This window comes from Xenopus laevis, chromosome 1S, assembly GCF_017654675.1.
Source record: "Xenopus laevis strain J_2021 chromosome 1S, Xenopus_laevis_v10.1, whole genome shotgun sequence".
NCBI classification, from domain to species: domain Eukaryota; kingdom Metazoa; phylum Chordata; class Amphibia; order Anura; family Pipidae; genus Xenopus; species Xenopus laevis.
Genome location: NC_054372.1, coordinates 194,685,983 through 194,698,785, shown reverse-complemented (window position 1 = coordinate 194,698,785; position 12,803 = coordinate 194,685,983). Strand labels below are relative to the sequence as shown.

Sequence of the window (12,803 nt, the reverse complement as noted above, 5' to 3'; positions counted from 1 at the left end):
GGTTTTCCTTTTTTATTATTTGTTTGTTTTGAGTTATTTAGCTTTTTATTCAGCAGCTCTCCAGTTTGCAATTTCAGCCATCTGATTGCTAGGGTCCAAATTCCCCTAGCAACCATGCATTCATTTAAAATAAGAGACTGGAATATGAATAGGAGAGGCCTGAATAGAAAGATGAGGAATAAAAAGTAGCAATAACAATAAATGTGTAGCCTTACAGAGCATTTGTTTTTAGATGGGGTCAGTGACCCCCGTGTCAAAGCTGAAAAGAGTCAGAAGGAGAAGACAAATAATTTAAAAAAAACTCTAAAAAATAAAACTATGAAGACCAATTGAAAAGTTGCTTTGAATTGCTACAAAACACAACGGCACAATATGTATTTACAGAAGATCCCAGTTTTTATTCCTTGAGCCCATAGAAATATCTCATTTCAGCTCTTTCTGAAATTTCCTAGAAACAAAGTAAATAAAAAAAGTTAATAAAATACCCCCGTTGGCTCCCCATATGCCCCCTGTGTGAAAATGCCCTCGACCCTCCAGCTCTTGCACAGTGACATCTTCTGGCTTGAAGGGGATGCTGGGATCTAAACCATAAAGAACATGTTAACTTACTCACTTAGGCTACTCCTCTGAGCATTTGGGCAAGGTACATTCATTTTCTATTTTCTCCAGGGCTAGGGCTTGAGCATGCTCAGTTTGCTCCTCTCTCCCTCCCTGCTGTAATCTGAGCCCAGAGCTATGAGTGAGCAGGGAGAGACTCAGACAGGAAGTGATGTCACACCAAGCTAATATGGCAGCTGCTATCCTAAACAAACAGAGACAGGATATAGAGCTGTTTACTCAGGTATGGTTACGTATTCTGCAGAATAAATATAGCTTGCACTATTGTGGCTAATCTATTGGCAATAAACTGCTTCGGTAGCTTTCCTTCTCCTTTAACAAAAGCTGGAGTTTGGAGAGTCTTTAGCAGGGAAGGCTGGAGAGGAATATTTAGAGTTGTAGGGGTGCAGGTTGGATTATAAATAACGGGGCCCAGCACAGGATATTTTGCCATCCCCAACATTAAGAACAGCCCTGGCAGGGAGCTCTTGGATATTGAATACCCGTATTTGACATATTCCTGAATCTCCATAAATCCAATCTTTGTACAAAAACAGAATACAAAAAGTATAATATCTGTATAAATCCAGTGATACGGTATCAGGCACTTGAGGGGTTAACTGAATCGCCCTGCGCTGGTCTCTCAGTGATACAAATATGGGGGGGCTTAGTATTATGGGAACAGGTCCCTCCAGGTCTCGCCGTCTCCCCTCTTCTTGTCGAGCCACTTTCCACAAGGGAATATGGTGGTGACGCCCGTTACAGTGTTGGTGGTCTCCACCCTCTCCAGCAGCCACCCGGGGCTGATACCGCTGTTATCGTGCTCAATGCGGACTTTCTTCATTTCCCCAAGGTCCAGGGTCTCTATGTAGAAGCGGTTGGTTTTGCTGCGCTCAAAGAGGTTCCGCATCTTCTGCTTTAGCGCATGCCGCCCTGAATCTCCATTGGAGCCGTACAACGTGAGGAACACATTGGCATCTGTTCCCGCCCCCTTTACAAAGCTGGTGACCACGTTGACTTCGTATTGGACTGGTACCAAACTGCGGGCCCGGCTGGCAAAGCTCTCGATGGCCTTGGCACACTCAAACACTTTGTAATCGTCCCTCTTGCTGCAGAGTGGCACCTTGGCATTGCAGTTAAAGATATACCTGGAAGGCAGAGGAGCCACATTTCACATTTTCAGTTGGATAAATTGAGTTGTCAAGGCTTTTTTAAAAATTACTTTAACGTGCAGTTACACTGACTAGCTATGGATTTAGGCCTTCTTAGGCTCAGTTGGCATTTTGACTACTTTATATAAAGGTACTGTATAATATATCCTTATAAATGGAGCATAGTTACATAGTTACATAGTTACATAGTTAAATCGGGTTGAAAAAAAGACAAAGTCCATCAACTTCATCCCCTCCAAATGAAAACCCAGCCCCATACACACACCCCTCCCTACTGTCACATAAATTCTATATACCCATATCTATACTAACTATAGAGTTTAGTATCACAATAGCCTTTGTATTATGTCTGTCCAAGAAATCATCCAAGTCCCTCTTATAGTCATTAACTGAATCAGCATCACAACATCACCCGGCAGTGCATTCCCCAACCTCAATGTCCTGACTGTGAAGAACCCCCTACGTTGCTTCAAATGAAAGTTCTTTTCTTCTAGTCTAAAGGGGAGGCCTCTGGTACGGTGATCCACTTTATGGGTAAAAAGGTCCCCTGCCATTTGTCTATAATGTCCTCTAATGTACTTGTAAAGTCTAATCATGTCCCCTCACAAGCGCCTTTTTTCCAGAGTCTCCCGTCTCCAGTCTCCCCTCATAATTTAACTCTTCCCTCCCTCTAACCAATTTAGTTGCACTTAGTCTCTGCACTCTCTCAAGCTCATTTATATCCCTCTTAAGGACTGGAGTCCAAAACTGCCCCCATACTCCAGATGAGGCCTCACCAGGGACCTATAAAGAGACAGAATTATGTTTTCATCCCTTGAGCTAATGCCCTTTTTTATACAAGAACTTTATTTGCTTTAGTAGCCACAGAATGACACTGCCCAGAATTAGACAACTTGTCATCTACCAAAACCCTAAGATCCTTCTCATTTAAGGAAACTCCCAACACACTGCCATTTAGTGTATAACTTGCATTTATATTATTTTTGCCAAAGTGCATAACCTGCATTTATCAACATTGAACCTCATTTTCCAGTTTACTGCCCAGTTTTCCAGTTTAGTCAAATCACTGTGCAAAGTGGCAGCACCCTGCATGGAACCTATAGTTCTGCACAATTTAGTATCATCTGCAAAAATAGAAACAGTACTTTCAATGGCCACCTCCAGGTCATTAATAAACAAGTTGAAAAGCAAGGGACCTAGTACAGAGCCCTGCGGTACTCCACTCACAACACTGGTCCAATTAGAAAATGTTACATTCACCACCACTCTTTGTAGTCTATCTTTTAGCCAGTTCTCTATCCACGTACAAATACTATGTTCTAGGACAATATTCCTTAATTTAACCAGAAACCTTCTGTGTGGCACTGTATCAAATTCTTCAGCAAAGTCTAAGTAAATCACATCCACTGCCATCCTAGAATCAAGGTCCCTGCTCATCTTCTCATAAAAAGAAATTAAGTTAGTCTGGCAAGATCTATTACACATACAAACATGCTGACACAAATCATAGTATTATGATTTGCTATGAAGTCCAGTATCTTATCCCTTATTAATCCTTCAAAAAGCTTTCCCTACCACAGATGTCAGACTAACTAGTATATAGTTTTGAGGCTGAGAACGGGATCCCTATGATGATGATCCCTAGTGATGTCATTCATTATAATCTGTGCTCAGTGATGCTGCACCATGACTCACTTAAACTTGTGTATTGTAATCAGTAAAGTGCCCTCTGTTGTAAAATATGAGGATATTAGAAGTCACCTCGGAGTTCCATGACCTTTATAACGTGACTCGTGACTTATAATATCCTTATATTTTACAATAGGGGTTTATTCATCAAGTTTAATGAATTTTCCTCACCTGAAGGCTTTTTCTTTTTGAGCTGCCAAAGTACTTTACATAAGTTAATTTAATAATTTCTTACTGGGAAGCATTGGAGGCAGAACAGGCTAGACTTGAGGTAGTGTGACCCGTGTCATACTATATTCGTTGGCCAAATTCATTGTAATTTCTCATTGGATAGAGCTTTAAGGATAAGGGAACAGCAGCCGCCTCCTGAAACTGCAATCAGTTAGAATCCACAAGAAATGGAATCAACCAAAACACTAGACTAGTGATGTCACCAAGAGAAAGTGAGCCTGAAAATCACGGTAGGCCTCTTTGGAGAGCCTTATACAGGTAACCTAGCATAAAACAAAAATGTCAGGGCACTTACTTGTTTCCAAGCTCCATCTCGGTCACAGTGATCTCCTTGACGTGCCAGTATAAATCTGGCTTTGGAGAAAACTTCCTTCCATCCTTGGGGCAATGGCCAACGCAGATGGCAGCAACGTCACCAACATTCTTGGAAGAAAACTTAAATGTATCTGTTGCATCCCTGAGAGGGAGAAGATGTATGTCATTTATACTTGCACTCTCAGTTTTAATGTAGGATCTCTATTTACAGACCAGATTTGCAGGGTAGCAATGGGCGTATCATTCATGCATGGAAATACATCTGAGAGTTTTCATCATGGCAGTGGTCTTAAACTTTAGACAAAGGGGAATGTAATAACACAATTAAAATAAAGAATGGCCATTGTTCCCCAATGATCTCAATCATCATATGGACTTACATTCAGCACATGCCTCACAGTAGGTACTTACCGTGCAAACCTCCGCTTTTTGGAAGAGTTCTCCAGTGTAAATTCTTTTGACCTCCCTTTTTTGCCCTCCAAGATGATCCAGATATTGTCCTTGGTCTCGGCATCATCCCTGTTGCTCGTCACTGTCACAATCTCATAAGCTGGAGTCAGAAGAGAAAAAAATCTTTATTTAATTAGACCAGGACTGCTCTAACGGGCAGAGTTGCCGGTGGCATGTTTGGGATTAATGGGGAGTGACCCAGGAATGGCCAAGTGGTCTGTAAGAGGTCTCCTTGATATTTGGAGGCAGCCATGTTAAGATCTTTCTGTAGACTGGGCTTTCAAGATATTCTCACCATTTTTGGCTGCCTGTGCCATTCGTTCTTCTCATTGTTCAGCCTTATATGTCACTTTAATTATAATGAAAATCTACAACCCTAAATTTAGTGCTGCCTTGATTAGTAATGACTGGATGTCAAGTTCTCCCTTAGAGTTTCCTGTTAGTAAGGATTAGATAAAACAAATAGTCTCCTTTCTGGTCAGCTCCCAACTGCTTGAAAGAAGCTTCATACAGGTATTAGAGTGTCAACTTTAGTATAACAAAGGAACACTGAAGTCATAGATGAAAAATAATGAACAATGAAGATACAGGAAGGCCGACCCTCTCCAAAAAAAGGATCAACTGCTATATAGTCATACAGAATTAAGTTCCCTTAATGGTAAGTAGCCTTTTTTACCCTCCTCCCCTTAAATGTCTGTTGTCTGAAGCCAAAGGTATATGATATACATAAAATTTTGGATAGTGCCCATCTGTCACCACCATCTTCTTTCATAGAGGGTTTCTCATCTTCCTGAAGATGAGAAAGAAGAAGTGGTGAATGGCAGGGAAATGCCTTGGTTGTTGTGGTCAATACATTGCATGGGCCATAACCTTGAGATATTAACAAGGAATTGGTGATGATCATGCAGAAAGGGTCTTTGCATAGAATGTAAGACATCAGGGAAGGTGGGTATAGGTAGTGGGCACTATGCTTCAGTGTCAATGGAAAGCAACCAAAGACTATGATAAGGGAAATGTTTGGCCAAATGAATACTTATTCAGTATAAATTATAGATAGAGAGATTGGGAGCTGGTGCTGTACATACACGTTCGTTCTTTCATGTCCAGGATTGCGTTGTTGGCACAGGCGAGTTCCCTTATGATCTGATGATCATCTGCTTTCTTGGAGAGCCATCGGTCACACTGGAAGCGGAAACTGCTGTTCATGGTCTCGTCCTTTATTTCTATAAATTCCAGGTGCCAGCCGGGGCCAATACCTTGCAAAAAGACATAACACAAAGTAAGGGATCAGCACTACTGGGCTTTAACAAATGCATGTACCTGCACTGTCCTGTGAAATATTGAACTATACTTTAAACAGAGGGGAAGTGTCATATCAGGTACATGGTTTGCTCAAGATCAAGTAATCCATAACAGTCAATCAGATTTTTGCTTCCAAGCAGCAGTCAAGTCAGTGGTTGCTAGCGGTTACTAGACCTTCAGAAAACTTGAAACCTGCCTCTAGATGCCCACATCCAAAGGTAACCAGATGTCCCTTCATCTGGCACCTTCTCGTCACGTTCATTGCACTCTAAGCAACATTTGGTGTCATCATGGGCTTCATATTTAATTTAGTTGCTACTAGACATGGAATTGTCCTCCGTGATAATAATCTATTCTCTAAATAATAATCTATTCTTGTATGATTGTAAAGTCACCTCTGACAGATACAACTGGCCCAAGGAGATCATGTAAGAAGCATGGCAAGTGGGTGCCCTTAATACACGATCTAAGCCAAGATCAAAGGGGGAACTCATTTCTTTTTGATGCAGTTGGTCACTTTTAGGCCCCCACACTCCACAAAAAACCCACTGCTGCAAACACCCCCTTCCCCTTGCTGTAATCCCTCTCACCAACCTGCCCCTGGAAGATTCCCCTGCTTGACTTATTCTGGTCCAGTACAATTGCTGCCATTTTGGACTGAGTGTGTAAGAGATTCAAAGGGCTGTCAAGATTCCCACCCCTCTTGCCGCCCCTCGATGTTAGCCTCCCTAGGCCTGTGCCTTTGTAGCCTGCCTACAAACCCAGGCCTGACTGCAAATTAATATGCATTACCCAGGAAACTCCTTCATATTTAAGGCGGAGGCACTCTAAGGAGGAAGAGGGTCATTATATTGAATTGGCCAGGAGAATAAAGGTGAATTAAATCCTTATTCATTTGCCCTTTTTTTCATACAACTCTGATTTATTGTTGTATAGAGATCTGTAAAGAACAACGCGCACAGCGTCCAAGTCAATTTCTGTCTTCATAATTCCAAGTAACAGGACATTAATAAGTGTGCCAATAATATACTCTTTGTGTTGGCTAATTAGATCTCCACATCCCAGCTCCCCCATACCAGAGCCTTCACTTCCTAATAAGCCCCTATCTGCAGCAGTGTACCATGGACTGGCGGAACGTAATTGTGCCAGATGGACTCTTGTTAGAGAGGGACCAGCTGTAGAACTTCATTAGCCTCATTAGGAGGAACCAGAGCAGAGGTTCCCATTCCAGCTGAGGGCAACTGCACGTCAGGAAGCCTTGCGAGTTCCCTGTTCCCTTAAGGGATTGTGAGAGGTGGACAGTGAGGAACACTGAGGCATTTACATTAGGGATAATGGACAGGCTGGAGTGGGCAGTCAGGCATTGAATTCGAAATCGAAAGTCTACATCAATATGGAAATAAGGGCACTGAGCCGTTAATACACACAGCAACACTGTGCTGCTAAACAAGAACTAAATACATGTTATAAAGAGGTTGTGGATTGCAAAAAGGGCAATTTGACCGGTATTCTTGCAGTTCATATATGAGTTGGAGTGGCCATGCTGATTGACTTGGCTACATGAAGTCTAAGAGCAACATAGCATCTATAGCTACTAGGGCTTCTGCTGATTGAGGAGACCTTTGAGGTGTATGTTGGCGCTATACTGCAAGGTAACAGACATCAGTCTAGCCCTTATATACTCAGTAGAGTCTACTGCACCCCCCACTTGATTAAAAACAGGGCCCTGATATGACCAGGACATGAAGAAACATATGACAGTTGAAAATATCATTAATAGCTTTAATACTGGGCAATTAGTCTCTGCTAACAAGCTGGGCTGATTATGTTATATGGCTTAAATGATCCAAATTGCTCCTTCTTACAAGAAAAAAGACCAGTGGACAGAAGAGCTTAAGATCTAAATCAGAAATAATGCAAATATCAGTATGCAGGATTGATAGGTAAGTGGTAAAAACCATATTGCTTTGTGGGACAGTAGGACCACTGTATGTATGACGCCCTTGAATCTGGGTTTCCTTGTCCTTTAAGGCAGGGTTTTGGGACACAAAATTAAGTCTGGGGTTCAGCTTTGGGAACCATGATTTACTGATTTAATTCACTAACTGGCGATTTTCTAAAATTCGGATTTCCGTTTTTTTCCCCCAAAACATATTTTTCTCTAGCTTTTTTTAATTTCTCTAAAATTCGAAAAAAATTATAAGTGTGAAAACCACGAAAAACTGTTATACAAAACCGCGCCAGGTAAAACTATCCAGGCCCCATGGAAGTCGATGGTAGCTGTGCTGATCCTATTGAATCTTTTTTTTAAAAAATTCCGAATTTTAGCGGTATTTGGTAAAAAAAATTCAGCTAAAAAAACTAATTTCTTTCAGAGCATTCAGCATTTTTTCCATTCTTACTTTTTCCATTTGGATCTTTTAAAAACTTTCATGACAGTTGTGATTTTGGAGAAATGAAGTTTAATCGTGGTTTCAAAAAGCTCTAATTCCACCAAAATGCAACCTTTAGTAAATGGGCTTCCAAATATTTTTAGAATTATTAAGAAATTTCAATCATCAAAGGGGATCATGGCAACCCATTTTTAACATCAACTTTGGGTCCCAAGCCATGGGTTACCCATGGGCACAATGTTCTTGGGTGCTGAAGAAACCAACGTGTAGCTGATATCATATATGTTTTGTGAACCTAAACAAACGCATCACAGTTGAGTTGAGTTGTGGGTGTGTGATTTAACTTACTTTCAAGAGGCCGACCTTCTTCTCCCCTTAGGTAGTATAGGTACCACAATAGTCTCAATGATTGTTTCCATGGGTGAGGGCATACATGCCATAGTTAGTGTGATTTTGATTTAAAGGGGATGAAACACCCCATGTGCCAATTATAACAGAAAGTAGAAGGGTGATGTGTATTATTGCATTGGTCTTACGATCCCAGCCAAGTCCATGAGGCCACTTTCATACTAAAGAACATATTCTTCCACCTTCTAGACCCTAATTGTACACAATTGGCCAATCATTTCTGAAGGACACTAAGATGTGGAAATGAACTCCTCTAAGGCAAGGGTCAGGGAAATGACAAGACTGCTCTTATGGTGCCCCTGATAATGCGCTAGGAAGGCTATAGCATAGAAGAAAAAGAAGGATGAATAGTAAAATGGCAAGTTAGGTTCCCAGTAATGAGTGCTCCTACCTGAGTTATCGTGCCAGACCCGTACTTTGCATAGATCTCCAAGGCTCAACATATCTGTGAATCTGAAAAGATCACTCTTTCCCTTTTCAAACTTGTTGGAATTGTTGGACTGTTTCAGTGCCAGAGGGCCAGAGTCTCCGTTCTCTCCGAAGATGATCAGGAACACATTGGCATCGGTACCGGCTCCTGCACAAGGACAAGCCAATCAGTGCATAGTAAAACTACATCAGAATGACTCACTTCAAGTTTTGTTTCACAAACCCGACACGTCGCTCGTTTTGACTTGTATAATGTACGTCGTAGTGTCCACCATTTCTTCACCATCGACTGTGGCCGCCATTTCACAGGACAACGTCTTCCTCTCGCCCTTGGTCTTGGACAACCAGTCCCCATACATGAACACTGTCTCCTCTTTGGTGGTCAGGTTCTTCAAGGTGATCTGACAATAATGAAGTGGATATTATCTGTCGTACTGACGTACAAGGTCATCGTAGCCGAGGGTCCACTTTTGTAATTCAAAATTGAAATGTTAAATTGGGCAACAATACAATGATACCTAAGCCGGAATTTGCCAAAAGAGTATCTCCACGAGCACAAAGGCAACAATTGAGTAGTATTCAGCCGCTACAAAGAGTATAATTCCTTACTAATTACAATACCTTGACATGGTCATATAGCTACAGGACTAAAGTTATCAACGACCAATAATATATCAAGACAAGGTTTGGTTTCAGTGTCAACTCTTTGTGACCTTTGGCTTAGGAGGCAAAATTATAACATGGGTCTAGATGCCAGTCTTCCCCCAAACAACTCAGGGTCCATAATGTCATCTCACCCTCAGCTGAGCATGGGAACCCACCAGGTATTGTTACCCATCATCCCTTCTCTTCAGTCTATGACCTCTAGGTTGAATCACTTGCTGCTCATCCCTCTCTGATATCTATCCTATACATATCAATTACTTTGGGTATGAATTAGATTCAGTTAGACTGAAGTGGAATTTCTACCAACTGACCCATGCTAGATTTGATCTAATAATCAGCTCCATGTTCACTACCGCCATCATTAGACCATAAGCTCAGAAGACCGTACCTGGAAACCTCTTCTGCCCAGGCCACCAGCATTGAACCAATTTATATACAAATCTTTCCCTAAAATGAGCATTACCTGTTCGAAATACCACTCTGGACGGCTGCCCTTCCCATCTATGCGCATTCTCATCTTCTTCAGTGGGGCGATGTCAGCGATCTCCGTGACAAAAGTGTCACGCTGGCCTCTCTCAAACCTAAAAATGGGCAGAGGTTTCAGGAAAAGATTTGGGGAAAGTACTAAAAGGAGCTAAAAAGTCTTGGCCTGAAAGATATACTCTCCTTAGGCTAAAAATCCAACTTGCCTTCCTGTAGCTAGACCTAATTTGGGGCAAGATGGCACCATACTTACCAATTGAAAGAAAAACCATTAGAATCAGTTGTGACTTATTACAATGCTCAACATAGAAAGTGATATTTACCTGTCATCCCCTTTTGGCAGCTGCATTTCCTCTGAGCTCCCACTTGCTCCAAAGCAGGTAATATAAATATTGGCATCAGTACCCCCGTTTGGTACATCTCCAGTGACAACAGTAACCTCATAGAGAATCTAAAAGTGGATGGAAGAAAAGAAGGTTTTATAATAGTCTAAAGAGAGACTTTAAATCTTGAAGGCAGAGCCAAATGGCTCAGTATGTTGACTTGATCTTGAAATGGGCACCACACAAAGTCATAAAACTAAATCTTATAGGAAGCGACAATCATTTGAAGCATATTAATGTCCTTGTGAAAGCAAGAATTTGCAAGCTAAATATAACACAGAGAAACAACATTACCTTTCGGCCAATAGTGATGGCAGTTGCATCCAGCATATTGAAGACCCGTGCAGCGAGTCCGTCTCCTCTATCTTTGGCAAACCAGCATTTACAGATAAAGGTATACATGATTCCTTTGTTAGGCACTGTTAGTTGGATCTCATCCACTAGCCAGCAGCTTTCTGGGGTAACCCCATCGTGGCCCAACTGGGCAAAAGTGACAAGAAAATGTTAAAGGAAAAGGCATAGCAGAACAAGGTATCTGTCAAATAGAATCTAGTCTGGATGTCAACTGAAATGTCTTGAGGTCCCACTTAATAAAACCCCTCAAATCCTTTCACCATAGACATTCTCAACTTTGTGTGAGCTACTCCAATAGGACCAAAGCCTAAGTGCCTGAAAATGTACAAATAAGTGTAAATACTCTTGTCGTTATGCAATATCTAATGCTACAGTCTCTCCATATCTTACCTCCATCTTTTTAATCTCTCCAACATCCAGTCCCACAACAGAGAACTTCTCCACTGAGCCTGGTGCAAAGCCTTTCTTCTCTTTGGGCAGGTCCAGCCAAAGTCGCTCTGTCCTTTTCATCTGGGGCCCCATGATGATGACATAAGCATGACTTTCTGTTCCTCCAACTTCGTCATGGCCAGTGGTGATAGTGATATGATACGGGATCACTGGAAAAGACATAGAGCATACAAGTCACCCATACAAGTCTCCCATACAATGAAAGAGCACTAGGTTTGAGACCTACATCAAAGATGTGCTATGTACATAAAACATGTAGGTTTTATATATGCCATCTATGAAGCACAGATTCTATACTTAATTATGGGTAATATACTGAGCCCAGATATGAGAGGAAGGTGGGGGGGGGGGGTCTATGTAATCCTTGCATGACTTATTTGTGCATAAAATGGCTGGTCTGCATCTACTCTTTTATTGACCATTAGTGCCATGTATATTGGGGTACATCTCGTTGCCCTTTGCCATGGTGCTGTTAGGATATACAGAGGGCACTGTGAATGGCTAGCATCATCCTTCCTTTCTATTGAAAAGAGAAGCGAGAAGAAACTCTTACATATTCCATCTTGGTGAGAACCATCTAGGCTGTTCTTCCCCTTTACGTTGGCATTGTTATCCTGACTTCTCAGACTGAGGGATGATCCCCAGAAGCTTTTCGATGAGCTGCCCATGCTTAATCGCTCCCCGTCGTACTCCTAATAGAGAATCATTTGCAATGGTTAGCAAAAGCCAAAAACCAAGTCATTACAAAGACATGTTAAATAGAGGACATCTGAGATGGGACCTCAAGCATAGTCTAAGCAATGCCAAGATGAAATGACTGCTTTGAGTCCCCAAAATATAATAATAACACTCCATGGGACCAAGAATGGAGGTGAGGGTCAGCAAAGACATGTATTTGTCAATCAAGTTATCTATATCTTTACTGCAATGGCTTGGACCAGCACAATGACCGAAAAACCTCTGTTCGGCCCACCCTGTATAAATTGGGAGAGAATTAGTTATTCTCAAATAGCCTAGCTACAGCAACTGCTCCACTGGCACTACCAAAGCAATCTGTTAGAATGATACACAAGCTAGAGTTGTTCCAGGGGGGCATCCATGTGTTGTCCCCCACTTAATGCACCACCTACCTTGTCCTACCATCATAGCTGTGCTTCTCATGGAAAGACTCTCCTGGTAGGGCTTTACACCAATTTTCTGCACTTGAGGAGGAGACTGACTGAATGTCCCAGGAACCTGCTCATTCCCTACCTTCTCATATAACACTCGTTCTATCTTCTTGTCTTCTTTCTTGGTGGATAGCCATCGCTCACACAAAAACAGATACGTCTCTTCCGTCACTTCATTAAGGATCTCTACCCTCTCCAAGTACCAGTCAGGGCTCAACATAGAGTTATCATGCCGGATCTTAATCTTAAAGATGGTGCCAAGATCCACCGCTTCTATTTCGAATTTATCCACCTAAGGACACATGAAATATA

At 41.8% G+C, this 12,803-nt stretch overlaps 1 protein-coding gene across 1 annotated transcript in view; it reads right to left on the bottom strand.

The window, feature by feature from the left end:
• Nucleotides 1-869: 869 nt before the first annotated feature.
• The window catches only part of LOC108705494 (lipoxygenase homology domain-containing protein 1), a 31,111-nt gene continuing 19,177 nt past the window's right edge, over nucleotides 870-12,803 (bottom strand). Inside the window, exons 17-28 of the mRNA XM_041580648.1 lie at nucleotides 12,574-12,783; nucleotides 11,876-12,014; nucleotides 11,263-11,471; nucleotides 10,813-10,998; nucleotides 10,459-10,586; nucleotides 10,116-10,233; nucleotides 9,210-9,387; nucleotides 8,949-9,134; nucleotides 5,540-5,710; nucleotides 4,416-4,554; nucleotides 3,985-4,146; nucleotides 870-1,745 (exon numbers count right to left, since the gene is read on the bottom strand). Of these exons, the coding sequence (XP_041436582.1) occupies nucleotides 1,271-1,745; nucleotides 3,985-4,146; nucleotides 4,416-4,554; nucleotides 5,540-5,710; nucleotides 8,949-9,134; nucleotides 9,210-9,387; nucleotides 10,116-10,233; nucleotides 10,459-10,586; nucleotides 10,813-10,998; nucleotides 11,263-11,471; nucleotides 11,876-12,014; nucleotides 12,574-12,783 (2,301 nt within the window). The 3' untranslated portion in view covers nucleotides 870-1,270. The remainder of the gene's footprint in view (nucleotides 1,746-3,984; nucleotides 4,147-4,415; nucleotides 4,555-5,539; nucleotides 5,711-8,948; nucleotides 9,135-9,209; nucleotides 9,388-10,115; nucleotides 10,234-10,458; nucleotides 10,587-10,812; nucleotides 10,999-11,262; nucleotides 11,472-11,875; nucleotides 12,015-12,573; nucleotides 12,784-12,803) is intronic.